Here is a 20,810-nt window from a genome sequence, read left to right on the forward strand (position 1 = left end):
AAAACACCAAAAAAAACACCATTTCTTTACAATGAATAAAGAAATACATGAACATCTTGGATGACAACGGGGTGAGTACATTATCTGTAAATTTTGGCTCTGAAAGTGAAATACTCCTTTAAGTATCTTTTATAATGTTTATTGCATGCATTTTCTGTCTTAGGTCAAGCTTAAAAATTCAGAAGATACAGCGTTTGCTTTAAAGTGTATTAAGAAAAAGCACATTGTGGACACCAGGCAGCAGGAGCACATCTATTCAGAGAAGGACATCCTTCAACAGACCAATTCAAACTTTATTGTCAGGTCAGTCTAATGAGCATGTCCTTCCTGCCTCATATTGACATATTTACAATAATAGCAGAAGTGCAAACACACAGGAATAATAAAAGAATTTAGATTCATTTCGTATAACCCTCAAGAGTGATAAAGGTATTTACTCAGACTGGGCTCGACAGCAATCTCAAGTTCCCCCTTAAGGCCTAACTTAATTAATTTGTCAATTAATATAATGGACTAACTGTTAGGCTTGCTGCTAGACCACAAAACTGATGGGAGAAACTATAATGTAGGTAAACAGACTGGTATCAAACTTTGCTGTTTGTTAATTAAGGTCTGACGGATGAACGTATGCCTTGATTAGACTTGTTTATTAGATAACGTTGTGTCAATTATGATAAGACTTTCCGGTGTTTTGGAAGCTGGCAACTTTGATATTTACTTAAGTCACTGTCACTATGACTACAAACAATATTTATAGCTTTCATAACTGGACACAGAAAATAGCCAAACAGAAAATGGCCTTGACTTTATACAGAGGTCGATGAGATGATGTTAATTTTTGGATGTTTGGATTTATTAATTTATACAAAAACACAGTGCAGTTTACACAAACAGAGACAAAAATATACCCTGTACTATGTACCATGATGAACATAATTTCTGTATTCAAATTTTGTTGATATATCTAAAACAAACAGTGGAGATCAAAATTAGAGAACAACCTATAAATACATTTTTCTGAAATATTGATAATAAAATTTGGAGGAATATATCAGCTGTAGGTATACTATATAGAAAATATCCAAGGAAACAAAATTCCTTTACTTTGTGGAAAACAGTAACCAAAATTAGAGAACAGGAACAACTGATTTTAAATTTTGGAGGGTTACAGCTATCAGAAATGAGTGGGATATGTAGAAGCCCTTGCTTTGAATGACTTAAGCACATCTGCGGCCACAGGACATCACTGGTTTCTCAGACTGCATTGGTGCGATCTTAGTCCACTCTTTCTCCAATCTATTCCATAGTTTGGGTTTCTTAGTCATTACTTTGTTGCCAAGGACTTTCCAGAGATTTTCAATGGGGTTCGGATCAGGTCTCTGGTCTGACCATTTTATTATTTCAGTGTTCTTAGTTTCAAGGAACTGCTTTACCTGTTTTGCAGTGTGAAGGGGGCACTGTCTTGCAATGAAATTGCAGATTGGGAGATGTTTGTAGGGAAGGAACTGCATGTTGCTAAAGGAGGTTCTGATAAATATTTGGATTCACCCTGCCACGAATTTGTAGACCAGCTGCAGAAAACATCCCCCAAAAAATGAAACTTCCTTACGCTTTTGGGCTTCAATCTTTCCTCAGTTTGACACCAAACAAAATGTTTTCATCAGACCCAAATAAATTAAAATTGCTCTCATCTCTAAAGTGAACTTTGGACCAGTTCTCCTTGCTCCACACAACATGCTCCTCAGCAAAGGTGACCTTAGATTCTTTCTGCTGATGAGAGTCTTGGTCACTGCAGAGTGCACTTTCAGTCCGACTTCTCTTAAACATGCCCGAGACAGATCCTTACCCTGTTCAGCCCTGTTCAGAGTCTCTGCATTGTCCTGTCTTCTTGTGCATTTGTCTTACGTGGATGACCAGCCTTTTTAGGGGACTTGAATGAATTAAAGTCATTGTAAACATGCAATATTCGAGAAATCACAGATTTGGAATGACCAACTTCTTGTGCAATGGCTGAAAGAGCCATCCCTTCATCTGGACAACCTCTTGTTGCAGAGTTTCAGTCACCTTAGAGCGACCTGCCATCTTGCAATCTCAGTGAAAATTAGAGAAACGCTGCCATTTAATTTGGGTTTGTCAAATAATTAAGGAAATTAGCAACAGGTGCCAGATTAACACCAATAACTTAAAGGTATCTGTAAGTGTTCTCTAATTTTGAGCAGTTCTTTTTCAAGTATCTCATTAAATTGTTTTTATACTGTGCTTCAGAATACAATTCATTTATGAAATATGCTTAAAAACTGCCCTTCGACTCTTGTTAGGATAACTTCAAATAGTGACCTTGAAATTTAGGTAATTGCAGGTTGTTCTCTAATTTTGTTCTCCACTGTAAATTCAAAAAATGTCCAATTAAAAGGATGAAATTTTAATTTGTCGTTTAGCGGACACTTTTTTTTTTTTTTTTTTCAAAAAGACTGGAGGCCAAAGGGGTGTTAGAACTCAGTAGCCTTATTTTGTAGTTTCTGCTCCATTCCTACAAACTTTAATAACTTCAGCATCAAGTACCAGTGTGGTGGAGCAGACAGAGATCCAATGACACAATAGACATTTGGCTTATATTTGTCACAGTGGTCCAGTGTCATAGTGCTTTTCATCTGTATCAGAAACAGGGCTTCTGCTTTGCATGTTGCTAGGAAACTCCCCAGGGAATTTCAATCTATGCTTATAATCCTGTCTGAGTGTGTGCTCTGGCTCATTTTATTGCCTCTCTGGCATTTGTGGACGAAAAGCTAGCACGGCTTCACATGCGAGTCTAGCTTTCTATGAAAGCAAGTAGTGAGAAATGCTACAGAGACACTGTGTTTCACAGAATGCAAATAATCGATGGTGTCAGGCTGCCCTTGTGTGTTTCAGGTTGTTCCGCACATTCCGGGATGATAAGTATGTTTACATGCTGCTGGAGGTTTGCCTGGGAGGAGAGCTGTGGAGCGTGTTGAGGGACATGTGAGTGTAGGTTGTTTTGACACATACTACAGCTCACTGTCTTTGATAAACATGATTTATCCTGATTACTGATTATCCTTGAATGATTCATAGCATCTCAACTGCTAATAGATGTAGTCGCTTAAATTAGGATGTCATGATGTTTTGGTTTCATTTAGGAGTTGCTTTGATGAGCCCACTGCCCGCTTCTGTACTGGATGCGTGCTGGAAGCTTTTGATTACCTGCACGGCAAAGGCATTGTGTACCGAGACCTGAAGCCAGAGAATCTTCTTCTGGACCGGGAAGGCTATGTCAAAATGGTCATTTTACTCTATATACCACAGAAAAAGGTCTAAAAGTCAGAAACCCAATTTGAATTTTATTTGGTTTGCATTTTAATGTGAAAATGAATGTTAGAGCAAACAGGTTATAATGAATAAGATCATAGATAAAAGTTATTTCTCTGAGTCAGTGGTTCTCAACCTTTTTAGCTCCAATGCTTCTTTGTCTTTGACAACCAAGAATAACTAAATTTAAAATGTGCTAAAAATTTACTCACCCTCAGGACATCCAAGATGTGGATGATTTTGTTTGTTCGTGGGAGCATAATTTTTAACAGGGGTCTCAGACTTTTGGACCTTACTGCCCTCCATTATTATTGGCACCCTTGGTAAATATGAGCAAAGGTGGCTGTGAAAATAAATCTGCATTGTTTATCCTTTTGATCTTTAATTTAAAAAAAATCACAAAATTCTAACCTATCATTGAATTAAACCAATCGAAAGTGGGAGGGAAATCTCATTATGAAATAAATGTTTATCTCTAGTTCACGTTGGCCACAATTATTATCACCTAATTACTGCAACGTCCTTTTCCCAAGATAACAGCTCTGAGTTTTCTCCTATAATGCCTGGAGAACTTGACAAGAGATCAGAGACCATTCCTTCAAACATAATTTCTCCAGATCCTTCAGATTCCCAGCTCCATGCTGGTGCTTCTTCTCAACAGTTCACCTCACTCATTTTCCATGGGGTTAAGGTCAGAGAACTGGGACGGCCATGGCAGAAGCTTTATTTTGTGCTCAGTGACACTTCTTGTGTTGATTTTGATGTTTTGGATTATTGTCCTGATATAAGATCCTACCACGGCCCATTATAAGATCTTTAACAGAGGCAGTCAGGTTTAGATGTTTCATCTGTTGGTACTTGATAGAATCCATGATACCATGTATATGAACAAGATGTCTAGGATCTCTGGCAGAAAAATAGGTCCACACCATTGAAAGATCCAGCAGTGTATTTAACCATGGGGATTGGGTACTTTTTATCCCTGTTTGCACCAAACCCATCTGGCAGGTTTGCTGGTTTGTTGCCAAAAAGCTCTTTTTTTAGTTTCATCTGACCAAAGAAGCCAGGCCTGTTTAAAGTTTCAGTCATGTCTGACAACTGAATATGATGGAGTTTGCTTTTGGGTGAATGAGGACGATTTTTCTTGAAACCCTCCTGAACAACATATGTTGATGTAGTTGCTGTTTGATATTTTCTTAGGCTTTCTGACCCCAAGACTCAACTAATCTCTGCATTCTCTTGTGATATTTGGAGAGTCTTTGACCTCCCCATTGAACATAGGATGATATAGACACACGTCCTCTTCCAGGCAGATTTGTAACATCTTTTGTTAATTGGAACTTCTTAATTATTGCCCTGATGGTGGAAATAGGAATTTTCAATGCTTTTTGCTCTTTTCTTACAGCTCAACAATCTTGTTCTGAACATCAGAACTATATTCTTCGGTTTTACTTATTGTGATGGATGATTAAAGGAGAAGTTGCCTGGTCATCCATTCATGTCTTACTTTCTTCAGTCGTAAAGAAATTATGTTTTTTGAGGAAAACATTTCAGGATTTTTCTCCATAAAGTGGACTTCTATGGTGCCCGGAGTTTGAACTTCCAAAATGCAGTTTAAATGCGACTTCAAACCATCCCAAATGTGGTTCTGCAGCAATGTAGACTGATTTTTGAATGACTTTTGAAGTTGAGGGAGAAAATGAGATTTTCGACATACCCTAACTGTCTTGAACAGGTAAAAACAAGAGTTCAGGCAGAGCAAGACAAGATGAGCGTTTGAGGTAAAATAAAAAATTGTTTCGCTATATAAGACCCTTCTTCCTTGGCTAGCATCGTTTAAAACCACATTTGGGATCATTTGAACCCTTATTTCAACTCGGGGCACCATAGAAGTCCACCATATGAAGAAAAATCCTGAAATGTTTTCCTCAAAAAACTTTGGCAATTTGGCCTCATATTTATAATCCTAAGGTCATGGCTGGACAATTTCATGCTCCTAGTCACCCTGGTGTGCTAAAAAAAATGTAAATATGAATACTATGTCATACTACTATACTATGATATTTTACTCATTAGAATTTCTAGGGGTGCCAATAATTATGGCCAACTTGCTTTTTTCAACGAAAGGTTGGAATTTTGTGATTTTTAAATGAAAGATCAAAAAGATAAACAATGCACATTTATTTTCACAGCCACCTTTGCTTATATCTACCAAGGGTGTCAATATTAGTGGAGAGCACTGTATACTTATATATTTGTGCATGAATGGAGTCTGAGATATATAGCCACTTCTTAGTCTTACAATGAGCATTTTACTGTTTTTTTTTTTGTTTTTTTCAGACTGATTTTGGCTTTGCCAAAAAGATCGGACTGGGTAAGAAGACTTGGACATTCTGTGGCACTCCTGAGTATGTGGCTCCTGAAGTCATCATGAATAAGGGTCATGACTTTGGAGCTGACTGCTGGTCTTTGGGTATCCTCATCTTTGAGCTCCTGATTGGCAGGTAAACTTTTGTGTTTCAACTTATCTGTTTCATTCTTCCACAGGTCTGCATTTGTAGGTCAGATTCCCAAACAATGAAAACATTTGCTCTGTGGTGAGTTTGGGACAGACTTACCATTTGCGCAAGCATTATCAAGTGTTTGGAACCAAGTTCTGCAGTTCTGTTTGGAGCCACTAGTGGTGCAGAAATGACACAGTTCACCTTTAAAGAGCACAGATTTCCCAGACCTGAATTGGCACGGCCTTCCCTGTGCTTCTGCCAAAACGCTCTGCACCGTGTTCAACATCCGTTTTGTAAAGGGCAGGGCTCTCTTGACCAGAGCAAATGGTCCTCTAGTGTGAGATTAGCAGTCATGGCTCTCACAGCGGACTCCATTGCCTCACCAATGCATCTCCATGGCAACAGTGTTGAGGATGGGACTACGTAATAATATGCTGTAGCAGTGTGATCAACAAGCTGGACAAAATCATCATGACGTAGTGTCACAGGACGTTTACATCTCTTCAAAGCTTATTGATGCACACTGTTAGCTGTGCTCACTCACTGCATAAGTTATCACGATTGCGTTATGCATTCCCGTGACATTATTACTGTGTCTTAATAAGTCCACTTTAAATTCACAAAGTGAAATGTACATTTTATGTATATTTTCTGGCATATGGTTTCATTTTTAAAAAATTATGGTGTTTGAAATATAACATGTCCCCACGTCTGTCAGCCCTCCGTTCACAGGCTCTGATCCAATCAGGATCTACACTATGGTTCTTCATGGGATAGAGAAGGTGGACTTTCCCAAGAGGATCAGCAAGCGTCCAGAGGATCTTATACGGCGACTTTGCAAGTAGGTTTCTTTTATTTTAAGACATATATTTTTTAACTCATCACAAATATATAGCAGTTAAACAGTAACAATAAAACAATACAAAAAATAAATACAATAAACATAAAAACAAGCATATAAATGCATAACACAAATAATGAATAAAACAGTATAACTATATCCTTGTGAAAAAAGTACAATTATGCATATTTTTAATTCCTTTTGCAGAAACAATATACTTTAAAAGAATATACATGACTGTGAATTGATTGTAAGTTTTCTGAAACACTTGCATGTCATTTACAATTAAATGAAAATGCATTATAGTTTTAACTTTATTGTCATTTCATAAATATTTTTGTTGACTTTGGAATATGGTAAAAGTGCACTGGTGAATATAGTAATCAAGTACTTTACATGTGCTGTAGGATGTTAGTCAACACATCAAAAGAAGTGTACTTTAAAGCTTAACAAAATATTCTAAAAACATATGATTTGATGTAAAATTTTTAATACAGTGATAGTTCACCCAAAAAGGAAAATTACTCCAATTAATTACTCACCCTCAAGCCATCCTAGGTGTATATGACTTTCTTGTTTCAGACGAATGCAATCTGAGTTATATTAAAAAGCTTTATAATGGCAGTGAATGGGTGTTGAGATTCAATAGTCCATTAAAGTGCATCAATCCATCATAAAAAGTGCTTCACACAGCTCCTTGGGGTTAATAAAGGCCTTCTGAAGTGAAACAATGCATTTGTGTAAGAAAAATATCCATTTACTTTATTAACCCCCCGAGCCATGTGGAGCACTTTTTATCATGAACGGATGCACTTTATTGGACTTCAAAATCTCAACAGCCATTCACTGCCATTATAAAGCTTGGTAGAGCCAGGACATTTTTTATATATGTCAGATTGTATTTGTCTGAAAGAAGAAAGTCATATACACCTACGGTGGCTTGAGGGTGAGTAAATCATGAGGAGATTTTCATTTCGAACTATCCCTTAAATACACTTTTTAAAGTATACTTAAGTGTGTTAGGAAACATAGTCATGAACGTCTTTCTTTTTAATTATATTTAACCAATTTTTATTTAATTATTATATTATCTGCAGATACAGTTTTTAAAATTTTACTTTTAAGATTTGAAGGACACTACAAATGCCTTTTCAATACAATTAAGCACATTGCATTTTCACAAGGGTATTTATAGTCCATATCACGATTCGTCCATCAAATTGAATAAATTCTTTTTGAGATTGTCACATTGTATTATAGGATTGTCCGCTTAAAGGATACATATGTTGCTGGTCAAAAGATAGTTAAAATATATTTTAAACAGTCATCATGTTGAGTGTGCTATTGAGGCTTTGCTATGCTGCCTATGGTTATGGAGAAAAGCCTCTGTCATCCCTGTATACTTCTCAGTGTATGTTTATGCATCTATTGATGTGACTTTTTATCTTGCTTGGCCTGTATAAGAACAGAGACTCATTTTTCTCCCTCACTGTCTTCAGACTCAATCCAGCAGAACGGCTTGGGAATAAAAAGAATGGCATCACTGACATCAAGAAACACAAGTAAGTCAACAAATATCAATTGCTTAAAAATCATTTACTCATGTTGTTCCAAACCCATATGACGTTCTTTTTTGACATGACCCTTGTAAAAAAAAGGAAGCACACTTTAACAAAGAAATATCTCTCTCTTAACTGCATGTTAATGGCAATCAAATAAATGTGTATATAATAGTTTAAAATGATATCAAATGCAGTTAGAGTGCTATGACAGCTATGAAATTGTATGGCTTTATGTACAGTCGTGGCCAAAAGTTTTGAGAATTACATAAATATTGGAAATTGGAAAAGTTGCTGCTTAAGTTTTTATAATAGCAATTTGCATATACTCCAGAATGTTATGAAGAGTGATCAGATGAATTGCATAGTCCTTCTTTGCCATGAAAATTAACTTAATCCCGAAAAAAACTTTCCACTGCATTGTTAAGAAGGCTTCAGGGCGTCCAAGAAAGTCCAGCAAGCGCCAGGATCGTCTCCTAAAGAGGATTCAGCTGCGGGATCGGAGTGCCACCAGTGCAGAGCTTGCTCAGGAATGGCAGCAGGCAGGTGTGAGCCCATCTGCACGCACAGTGAGGCCAAGACTTTTGGAAGATGGCCTGGTGTCAAGAAGGGCAGCAAAGAAGCCACTTCTCTCCAAAAAAAACATCAGGGACAGATTGATCTTCTGCAAAAAGTATGGCGAATGGACTGCTGAGGACTGGGGCAAAGTCATATTCTCCGATGAAGCCTCTTTCCGATTGTTTGGGGCATCTGGAAAAAGGCTTGTCCAGAGAAGAAAAGGTGAGCGCTACCATCAGTCCTGTGTCATGCCAACAGTAAAGCATCCTGAGACCATTCATGTGTGGGGTTGCTTCTCATCCAAGGGAGTGGGCTCACTCACAATTTTGCCCAAAAACACAGCCATGAATAAAGAAAGGTAGCAAAACACCCTACAACAGCAACTTCTTCCAACAATCCAACAACAGTTTGGTGAAGAACAATGCATTTTCCAGCACGATGGAGCACCGAGCCATAAGGCAAAAGTGATAACTAAGTGGCTCGGGGACCAAAACGTTGATATTTTGGGTCCATGGCCTGGAAACTCCCCAGATCTTAAAACTTGTGGTCAATCCTCAAGAGGCGGGTGGACAAACAAAAACCCACTAATTCTGACAAACTCCAAGAAGTGATTATGAAAGAATGGGTTGCTATCAGTCAGGATTTGGCCCAGAAGTTGATTGAGAGCATGCCCAGTCGAATTGCAGAGGTCCTGAAAAAGAAGGGCCAACACTGCAAATACTGACTCTTTGCATAAATGTCATGTAATTGTCGATAAAAGCCTTTGAAACGTATGAAGTTCTTGTAATTATATTTCAGTACATCACAGAAACAACTGAAACAAAGATCTAAAATCAGTTTAGCAGCTAACTTTGTGAAAACTAATATTTGTGTTATTCTCAAATCTTTTGGCCACGACTGTACACTTAAGTGACCTTTTAGTTAATTAATTTTATATCATGCTTTTTTACATGGAGTAAGTATGAGTAAATAATGCATTAAAAATATATACAGTCAAGCCCGAAATTATTCATACCCCTGGCAAATTCTGACTTAAAGTTACTTTTATTCAACCAGCAAGGTTTTTTTTATTAGAAATGACAGACGTCTCCCAGAAGATAAGACAATGTACAAGAGGCATCATTGTGGAAAAAAATATTTCTCATCTTTTATTTACCTTTGAACAAAAATCGGCATGTCCAAAATTATTCATACCCTATTACAGCAATCAAACACGTCCTATAATTGCTGACCAGCTTTTTGCATGTCTCCATTGGTATTTTTGCCAATTCATCTTTAGCGATGAGCTCCAACTCTTTCAGGTTGGAGGGTCTCCTTGCCATCACCCTGATCTTTAGCTCCCTCCACAGATTCTCAATTGGATTTAAGTCAGGACTCTGGCTGGGCCACTGCAAAACGTTAATGTTTTTGTCTGCTAACCATTTCTTCGCCACTTTTGCTGTGTGTTTTTGGTCGTTGTCGTGCTGAAATGTCCACTGGTGCCCAAGGCCAAGTTTCTCTGCAGACTGCCTGATGTTGTTGTTGAGAATTTTGATGTATTGCTCCTTTTTCATGGTGCCGTTTACTGTGATTAGGTTCCCTGGTCCACCGGCTAAAAGAAAAAACTCAAAACTCATGTTCCCACCACCATGTTTGACAGTGGGGATGGTGTTCTTAGGGTTGAAGGCTTCTCCTTTTTTACGCCAAATGAAGGCTACATCATTGTGGCCAAACAATAACATTTTTGTTTCATCTGACCATAAAACAGAAGACCAGAAGTCTTCTTCTTTGTTCAGATGAGCATTTGCCAAGCAGGCTTTTGTGTGCCTTATCTGGAGAAGTGGTGTCCTCCTTGGTCTGCGTCCGTGGAACCCAGCGGTGTGTAGTGTCCGTTGGACTGTCTGCCTTTAGATGTTTCCACCAGCAGAGCCCAGATTCATCAGGATGGCCTTGGTGGTGATCCTTGGTGTCTTTTTTACCTCTCTCACTATCCTCCTGGCCAGCACAGATGTCACTTTTGGCTTCTGACCACGTCCTCTGAGATTTTTCACAGTGCGGAATGTCTTGTATTTTTTAATAATACTTTGCACTGTAGCCACTGGAACTTCAAAACATTTAGATATGGTCTTATAGCCCTTTCCTGACTTGTGAGCAGCCACAATGCGCAGCCGCAGGTGCTCAGTAAGCTCCTTTGTCTTAGCTATGACTGTCCACAAACCAACAGCAGAGAGCTTCTGTTTTTCACCTGTTGAGTTGATTAAAACAGCTGTTCCCAATGAATCAGGGTAATTAGGATGCTTTAGAACAGCTTGGACTATTTGGAATGGTATAGAACTTTGGATTTTCCCACAGACTGTGACAGTTTGCGAAGGGTATGAATAATTTTGGACATGCCACTTTTTGTGCAAATGTAAATAAAAGATGAGTAATAATTTTTTCCACAATGATGCCTCTTGTACATCGTCTTATCTTTTGGGAGAAGCCTGTGTCATTTCCGGTTAAAAAAAACTTGCTGGTTAAATAAATGTAACTTTAAGTCAGAATTTGCCAGGGGTATGAATAATTTCGTGCTTGACTGTATATAGAGTGTTTTCACGACACATCATCAGTTGGCCATATTGGCAGCACTGAACCAAACAAAACTTGGATATTTTGCGGATTATTGCTGCTGAAAATGGTCAATTATTGTCATGTTTGGGGCTGTACTAATTGGTCGGATCAGGAAAAACATTTGGAGTGCTATAGACTGCCAAAAGTTATAACAAATCAAAAAGAAGAGTGCAAAAAACTGAGGAACAAAAGGTGTTTGTGGTTGGCCAAACTGAACCAGGATTTCCAGGGCAAGAATCTTGACAACATTTGTGTTTGTTCTTGTCATTTCCGGTCAGGTAGGTGTAATATTAGGCTAATATCTTAATTAATACTGCTTGTATTTATCTTTACCACCTGTTAACTTTAGTTTGTCAAAATATAACACCCCTTCCTGCTTACTAAGTCTTTATCCATATGATTTTGCAGCTTCCACACGTTTCGTTCATGATTTAGACAGCATAAATTAGCAGAACAACATATTCTGTAGTACATTAAACATGCAGTCCATGCTGTTGTTTGCATCCGAGTATTGCCAATGTGGCCACGCATCCGGATAACTGACCAAATCCTGACGTAAGTGCAAACCCTCTATATACATCAGGTTGTGTCATAGTCTCCTTAGCAAATGCTATAAATCCAGCAATCCTGCCCATATATCATAATATATTCCCTTTATTTGTCTCACTACACTGCAGGCCTGTCATATTCACATATAAGTGTTTCATTTGTGTGCTTTAATGAACATTAGACCCACCTAAGAGTATACTGAAGCACTGATCCATGTGTCTGCTCACGGGTAGTGTATTGTTGAGTCTGTTTTGCTGCAAGCCTGTCTGTCCCCTCCTTTGTATGTGACAGCACAATGGGTAGCTGAGCCAGCCTGCCAAATTAGCCCCACTGCATTCACAGGGGGAGCAATTAGTGGCCAAAATGAGTGGCACAGCTGTTGCCATCTTCCACAGAGCAGTGAAGCCGCAGACAGCAAGGTGAAGCACTGGGCCCATCCTTTAACAGTCACGGGGGTGATAACGCCTAAAATGCATTGCACTGATGATGCCCACGGTTTAAATCACAATCAACTGGGAGTTATCTCACTTATTATTTTACTAGCGTTTTGTGTGTTTGCACTGAGAAGCTGTTGTTTTTATATTCATTATGCTCGAGTATTCTTATCACGCAGGGCAAGTGATTCAGGTAACATACACACAAAGCATACAAGAGCTCAACATCATTTGTATTATGGCACTAAATTATGTTCAGAGCATTATGCAAATGAAAGCGCATGCTCTTGATACGGGCGTGAATATGCATGTTCAGGAAACAATGTGTCGTCAGATGAGTGAGATCTGAGATGCACACTACAAGTTTGGGGTCAGAATTGTTTTTAATATGAATCAAGGATGCATGAAATTAATCAAAAGTGACAAAAGTTTTCAATATTTATAATACTAAATGTTTCTTAAGCAACAAATGAGCATATTAGAATGATTTCTGAAGGATCATTTGGCACTGAAGAGTGGAGTAATGATGCCGAAAATTCAGCTTTGATCACAGAATAAATTAAAAGATAAAATATATTAAAATATAAAAACAGTCATTTTAAATTGTATTAATACTTCACAATATTACTGTTTTTTACTATATTTTGATTACGGAAGTACAGCATTGGTGAGCGTAATAGACTTATTTCAAAAACGTACAAGGTGCTTAAAGTGCTTAAAGTACTGGAATTTGACTTTTTGAATTTTAAGGCCTGGAAAACCCTTGCAAATAGCAATATCCCTGAAGAGGTATTTGAAAAGTGCTTGAATTATTGAAAGACATTGTATCTATAAAATAAGCACAAAATTCATGCAATTCAAAAAACACTGTAGTTTTTCGTCGTATTTCAGTTAATGTCATAACTAGCGAGCTAAATCAGTAGTAGTAATGACAATGTCGTGTAAACATGGCTGAAGATGCGAAAAGAGGAACAGATGAACACAATCGAGTTATTTACGCTGGATCCAATTTGGGATGATTCATTTTAAGTGATTTAATGGCCAGATTAAATTAAAAGAGACATTCTTTTATACATCGCTTGTAACGATTTTAAAAAGCACGTAGTCATGGGTAAAACGGAGCTTTCTGAAACTCCGAATCAGTTAAACCATTGCGTCACAAAATGATTCCCTGTTTCAAAGCACTCTAATCTAATCGTGTATTGCAAATAATTAGTTTCATTTGATTTAGCTCGGAATTTAGCGTATCGCAAATCATTTGATTCAGACTGGGACTTTAGAGCGTGCATCGAGAATCATTTGATTTAGATCAAAACAGGTTTGTGAATAATTTTGCGAACTAAATGATTCAAATCAAATGATTTGCGATACGTGATTTGAAGTTCTAATCTAAATCAAATGATTTGCGATACGTAAAGTGTCAATCTGTCACATAAAAAAATGATCTTGATTTGATTCAGTTTGCGACTTCAATTCGCTTACATACTGTATAGCGAATTATTTGTTTCAGATCAGAATTTCGGAGTGTTTTTGCTACATTTTTTTTTTTTTTTTTTTTTTATATAGTCGAAAACATCAAACAATTAAAGGAACACTCCACTTTTTTTGGAAATAGGCTCATTCTCCAACTCCCCCCGAGTTAATAAGTTGAGTTTTACCGTTTTGAAATCCATTCAGCCGTTCTCTGTTCTGGCGATATCACTTTTAGCATAGCTTAGCATAGATCATTGAATCCTATTAGACCAATAGCGTTCAAAAATGACCAATGAATTTCGATATTTGATCTATTTAAAACTTGACTCTTCTGCAGTTTTATCGTATACTAAGACCGGTGGAAAATGTAAAGATACGATTTTCTAGGCCGATAAGTTTAGGAACTACACTCCCATTCCGGCGTAATAGTCAAGGAAGTTTGCTGCCGTAACATGGCCGAAGTAGGCGCAGTAATCTCACGCAGCACATCGCAGCACAACGTGACCAACTGCATGCACAGGAAGCGTACCTCGTTGGAAGTTACCTAGCTGGGAACTAATTTCAGGCGCTGCGTGATATTACTGTGCCTGCTTCGGCCATGTTACGGCAGCAAACTTCCTTGACTATGACGCCTGAATGGGAGTGTAGTTCCTAATCTTATCGGCCTAGAAAACCGCGGCTTTACATTTTCCGCCGGTCTTAGTACATGATATAACTGCAGAAGAGTCAAGTTTTAAATAGGACAAATATCGAGACTCATTGGTCATTTTTGAACGAGATGCTATTGCTCTAATAGGATTCAATGATCTATGCTAAGCTATGCTAAAAGTGATATTGCCAGAACAGGAGAACGGCTGAATGGATTTCAAAACGGTAAAACTCAACTTATTAACTCGGGGGGAGTTGGAGAATGAGCCTATTTCCAAAAAAAGTGGAGTGTTCCTTTAAGGCAGTGTAAAAACAAATATGAATTCCGTAAGAAAAGTAACTGTGGTTTTACTATAGTAAAAGTGTAGTATATTTTGTTGGCATAATACTTTAGTAGTATTGGGCTATAGAGACAGAGCGCATTTAGGCCACGCCCACACCGGGGGGGGGGGGGGTTACAATTCAAATGCTCTCCATTGACTTTGTATTGCGGGAAGCGGACTCCTTGTCATTTTTGACTTATAACAAAAAAACAGAACAATGTCTAACAGCTGCTATGATACAAGGTGATACAAAAACACGTTTTTATAAGCTGTCGACTCAAAAAACGAGTGTTTAAGGACACACATAGTTGTAGGATCATTTCTCCAACAAAAGGAAGGTAAGGAATAAGTGTACTGAAATAGACCAATAAAATTTAGTTTCTCAATATATCTCCTCCTTTCAGGGTGGTGAAATAATCCTTTGACATGGTTAAATAATGAATGTTTACTGTCGCCGTTAAATTTCCTTCCAGTGGGCACAGTTCTCAGAGTAATAAGACATGTTCTTAAACTCTTTGTTTAGATCGACAGCTTATAAAAAAAGTATTTCTGTTGTTTTTTAGCTTGTTTACTGTACACCTTGTCACATAGCAGCTTTTAGAAATTGTTCTGATTTTAGTTAGATGTTAAGTCAGAAATGACAAGGAGGCAGGATTGCCAGGTTTTCACAACAAAACCCAGTAGAAATTGTGTTCCAGTGGGTAAAACACATTTTGTGGTGGGGTTCCTCTGGTAAAATTACCATTCCGGGGCTAAATATTACGTTATTGGGGTCGCTTCAACCCACGGAAATGAAAAACAACCCACGGCAACAGTATAAAAGTAACCCAATTCCACGGGAAAACCGCAGACTTGGCAACATTGCAAGGAGGCAGCTTCCCGCAATACAAACTTAATGGAGAGCGTTGGTTTCATTTTACATTATCTGTACGAACCCTGGAGTATCACTGATACCAATATTACTGAAGTCCCTAGGAAAACTCCACTGTGTTAACTATATTTCTAACAGCGTTAAACTGGAAAAATTGACCACCAGCGTTAACACGCTAATTTTGACAGCACTAGATAAAATAATTCTGTTCATTAAAACATACAGTACCTCAGAACTCAAAACTTCCTCCCAGTCCAAAAAGTCCATTAAACTGCAAAAATGTCTCAATTTGTACTTTTGAAAAGAAGCTGTTATTAAAGAATCGGACAGTCAAAAACTATATGTGTAAAACTGCAAACCTTCAGCTTGTAAATAATTGCTGATCTCATTTCACATGTGAAGAGAGTACTTACATATGGGAGCAGTAGCAAAAAACTGTCCAGTTCAATTCTAAAGGCCCGAGAGATGGTAAAAATGGTCATATAAATTGAATTCCGGACATTTTTGTCTTGACTTTTTAGAATGCGTGTCAAGGAAAAGAAAAATAATGAAATGATGTACAATATTTCCCCTTGAAACATTTTCTCACTGGAAGGAAAGTGACGGATGAGGCTGAAGATGTGAGCGGATGCTGAGTCACTGTAGTGTGGAGGTTTACTTTGTCCCTTTGTTTTCTTGAAGGTGGTTTCAAGGCTTTAACTGGGAAGGATTGAGACGGTGGAAGCTGATGTCTCCCCTGAGGAGAGAGGTGAAGCATATAGATTCAGCAGATTTTACAATGTCTTTACATATGTCACATTGTGTGAGAATGAAAGTCTGTTCTCCTACACTTGTTCATTTTCTCCTCTGTTCATTTTCGCAGCTGAAAGGGCCTCTGGATCACAGCCATTTCGACATGTTTCCGCCTGAGCTTGAAGAACCTCCGGATGAATTCTCTGGCTGGGATAAAGACTTCTGAAAATGAGCTGTTTCTAAGAAGAAGCTGTTTTGTCAAAGAAGATCTGATGTAAAGTGATAATGGACACTGTGTCTGGAGGAGAAGTCTCAGTATTACCTCAGTGTGCTTTCTGAAGCATTGTGCAACCGACTGACTTGTTCAGATGGACAGGAATCAGATTTAAAAGCCACCGTTATAAGTTAAAGAAGACTAAGTGAAAGGTTATTTCAGTGATATTTCATTACAAGTGCATCAATAAATCACTGCTGCCTTAAATCTGTTAAGTCTATCAAATCTCTGACATATCTAATTCATTTTTGTACTCATTCAGCTGTTTTTTAAGCTGCTTTTATATTTGCACTTATGCCACGATTTCACCTGCCTGACCGGAAATGATAAGAACAAACACGAATGTTGTCAAGATTCTTGCCCTGGAAATCCTGGTTCAGTTTGGCCAACCACAAACGCCTTTTGTTCCTCAATTTTTTGCACCCTTCTCCTTAATTTGTTATCATTTTTGGCACTCTATAGTTCTCCAAAGGTTTTTCCCGGTCCCACCAATTAGTACACCCCAAAACATGACAATAATTGACCATTTTCAGCAGCAATAATCAGCAAAATATGCTGATTTGGTTGTTTGGTTCAGTTGCATTGTTTATGCTCAGTGCCGCCAATATGGCCGATTGAAAACGTGTCGAGAAAACGCTCTATTTCTGAGTGTTTTGTCTTTGGCTATGCTGTAACATAACACAACACTGACTTGCCATCCTGATCATTACATAATTAGGAAAGTTGCCTTTCCATTTTGTTCATCTTTGTAATTTGGTTAAGAGTTAAATATGGCTTAGAACATAATGTTTCAAGTGAGAAAGTGAAATTGCCACAATCGTGGAGACCATTTATTTTGCTAAAGGTGCTTATTTTCTTAATCTTGTTTTTCACTGGAGTCAAGCACAGCCAGAATGACAATATGGAGGGGAAAAAACAGACAATAAACAAAGCTGGCCTTAAACATTGTACAATACAGTTATCCTATACAATACATTTTGATGGGGAAATAATGTTTTTAATGCTAACTTCATAATATTTAATGCACAAATGTAAATAATATATTTGTCTGCTGTAGTCTACTTTTGTGGTCAAGTGTAGTCAATTTATTCAGGATTTTGTATCAGATTCTAGATATTTCTGTGAATCGAATGAAACAACAATGTCCTCTACTGGTAAATATCTGCAATCACAAGCACAAGCCACAAGTAGCTGGCAAAATAATTAGCGTTAATAATTGTGCAGACGAAGAAGTACTTAAGATACTGCGCATTTGTGTGCAATTACTTTATGCTTGTCCTCCACAATCAAGCACGTTCTGTAGCGTGTAGCCTACTTTTAGGAGGAGCTTCATCTAACGTTACCGACTTTTCCACAGATGCTAGCATTCATCTCATCCTTTTCTACAACATAGGACTTAACTGAGAGTGGAAACAATAATAATTTAAAAAAAAATTGTCTCAACTTACAATATTTGTTCATTCTGTTAAATGGGTGAATCTCACAAAAATGTGAATATCCAAATGTCAGCCAAAAATCAGCGAGTTGTAGACCTGCTGTAAGTTATTTTTAGATCATATAAAAACAAAACAACAATAACACAGTGCTTTGTGTAAAATTCATAAACTCAAAAGATGATGATGTGTCAGGTAACGTTATCAGGCGGAGCACCACAGGAGGGCGACAGAGCAAAGATGACAAACAAGTGTTTTGGTGTTTATGTTGGTATTTATGGCCTGATATGTCAACAGTCACGGCGAGTCCTTTAAATTGGAGACATTATGTATTTATTCAAAAATAAAAATAAAAATCGGCCTTCCAATATGACGTCATAGTGATCTGGAAAGAAGTGTTCTAAATGAGTCTCGGTCAATTCAAAGTTGAAGCTCAGCGGACTGTGTACCAGTTCTCCTAGCGTAGCCTACTTCTTGTAACTCCGTGGTACTCTTTCTGCTGACCGGTACGAGTCTGCACCCAGCTTCACGTTGCAGACCCCCTGTGGTATGTAAAAGTACGTTAAGTCGGTATAGTTGCCCCCCTGTCGGCCTGTGGTAGTCTATAGGTGTGCAGGGGGGGCCGTTTAGAGTCGTAAATGACCGGTGTGGTGTAGTGTGTTGTATGTGGTGGGGGGTGTGACACGGTGATTGACAAAAGGAGGACGGGGTGGTCATATTGTCTCACCAAATGAGCTTTAATGGTTTATAGCAACCCCACCCGCCGACCCCGCCCTTCATAATGGTTGTTGATCACTGTTAACACCTGCTATAAACCATATTTATATTATATAGCACATAGAAATCAAATACATATTCAAAATAATAAGGAAAATAAATTACCAAAGAGTTCAAAATACATTAAATGTTATTCAGTGAAGTGAAATAAACTCAGAGCTGAAACTAAAGGATTGTGTTGTTGTCTTGATTTAAACACTTTAAACTCATGATTCAAACCTAGCAAAATGTGATGCAGCATCCAAACACTTCAGTGCATGTTTACGTCAACTTGAAAATATAGCAGACATAATACAAAAACAAATAAATCTTCCACAGAGTGGACTGTAGACCAATGATAGGCCTGTGATCAGTGATATGGAAAATTTCACACAGTGTGCTTTATTCCAAGTCTGCTGAAATCACATAACACCTTTGTGAGAGAAAAGAACACTGCGACAAGTCAGTGAGATGAACTTTGGAAGCAGGTCAGTGAACAAATAATAGTGTTTTCACGACGCGTCATCAATCGACCATATTGAAGGCACCGAATGTAAACAATGCCACTGAACTGAACAAAAATCACAAATTTAGATGATTATTGCTGCTGGAAACGGTCAATTATTGTGATGTTTTGGGCTGTACTAATCGGTCCGACTGGGAAAACATGGGAGTACTATAGACTGACAAACATTATAACAAATCAAGGAGAAGAGTGCAAAAACTGAGGAACAAAATGGTTTGTGGTTGGCCAAACTGAACTGAACCAGGATTTCCAGAGCAAGCATCTTGACAACATTCGTGTTTGTTCTTATCATTTCCGGTCAGGTAGGTGAAATATTAGGCTAATATCTTAATTAATTCTGCTTGTATGTATCTTTACCATCTATTTTAGTTTGTCAAAGTATTGCGCTCTTTCCTGTTTACTAAGTCCTTCTCTGTTTGATTTAGCAGCTTCCACACATTTTTTTCTGTGGTTTAGACAGTTTAAATGAGCAGAACTACGTATTAATTAGTACATTAACTGTGCAATCCATGCTGTTGTCTACATCCGTCCGAGTATCTCCAATATGGCTGTGCATCCAAATAACTGACCAAATCGTGACCCTCTATTTAGGCCAGTTTGTGAACCTGCCATGAAGTTTTCTTGGGATTTTACATTTGAAAAAATATAAATAGTAATTTTAAACAAAACAGATAGTTGATATTTAAGTTTTTATGAATTACAGAAAATATTAAAATGACTTACACAACTGAAAACATGTTCATAATAAAGATGAAGTATATTCATGTTACTATAAATTGCACTGAATTGCATATATTTATTTTCTTAATACAGTTTATGCAAACAAATAAATGTATCATATAAGTGATCCATTACATAATGAGGAGTTCAACACATTCTCTGTGTGTACGCCGAGGACTTGCTGCTACAGAGAAAAACCTTATTTGCTCCCTCTATGAAATGCCAGAGCAGCCTGCCGCTGGTTCTCAGCCAGTGTGTGTGTGTGTGTGTGTGTGTGTGTGTGTGTGTGTGTGTGTGTGTGTGTGTGTGTGTGTGTGTGTGTGTGTGTGTGTGTGTGTGTGTGTGTGTTTCAAGACAGTGATGGCCTGAAGTGGTAGATGCTTGTGACATTTGTGGAGAACTCATCCAACTGGCCAGCCATCCTTTAGGAAATGCCAAGAGGCAGGGGTGAGCTGTTGTCATAGCGATGCATCAAGTATGTCCACTTTCTAGCATTCTGCCAATCAGTAGTGTATTAATCACAGTATGACTCAGTCCTGCTCAATGAGCGAATCACAATCTCCTGCACAGAAGGAAATGATTCTCAGGACAGATATGAAAGACTGTGCCGTGTGACCTGGATGGGCAGACATCCACCTCCTGTAAGACACTAAAAGGAAATTGTAAATCTGACTGCAGTGTTGTTGTGGGTTT

General features: G+C 38.0%; 1 protein-coding gene across 1 annotated transcript in view; it reads left to right on the top strand.

Annotated features, from left to right (window-relative positions):
• prkg2l (protein kinase cGMP-dependent 2, like) overlaps positions 1 to 16,849 on the top strand; it is a 31,832-nt gene extending 14,983 nt beyond the window's left edge. The window contains exons 9-16 of the mRNA XM_073834656.1: positions 164 to 303; positions 2,911 to 3,000; positions 3,159 to 3,300; positions 5,668 to 5,831; positions 6,550 to 6,672; positions 8,172 to 8,234; positions 16,358 to 16,424; positions 16,539 to 16,849. Of these exons, the coding sequence (XP_073690757.1) occupies positions 164 to 303; positions 2,911 to 3,000; positions 3,159 to 3,300; positions 5,668 to 5,831; positions 6,550 to 6,672; positions 8,172 to 8,234; positions 16,358 to 16,424; positions 16,539 to 16,634 (885 nt within the window). The 3' untranslated portion in view covers positions 16,635 to 16,849. The remainder of the gene's footprint in view (positions 1 to 163; positions 304 to 2,910; positions 3,001 to 3,158; positions 3,301 to 5,667; positions 5,832 to 6,549; positions 6,673 to 8,171; positions 8,235 to 16,357; positions 16,425 to 16,538) is intronic.
• Positions 16,850 to 20,810: the final 3,961 nt, after the last annotated feature.

This window comes from Garra rufa, chromosome 2 (assembly GCF_049309525.1).
Source record: "Garra rufa chromosome 2, GarRuf1.0, whole genome shotgun sequence".
Lineage (NCBI taxonomy): Eukaryota > Metazoa > Chordata > Actinopteri > Cypriniformes > Cyprinidae > Garra > Garra rufa.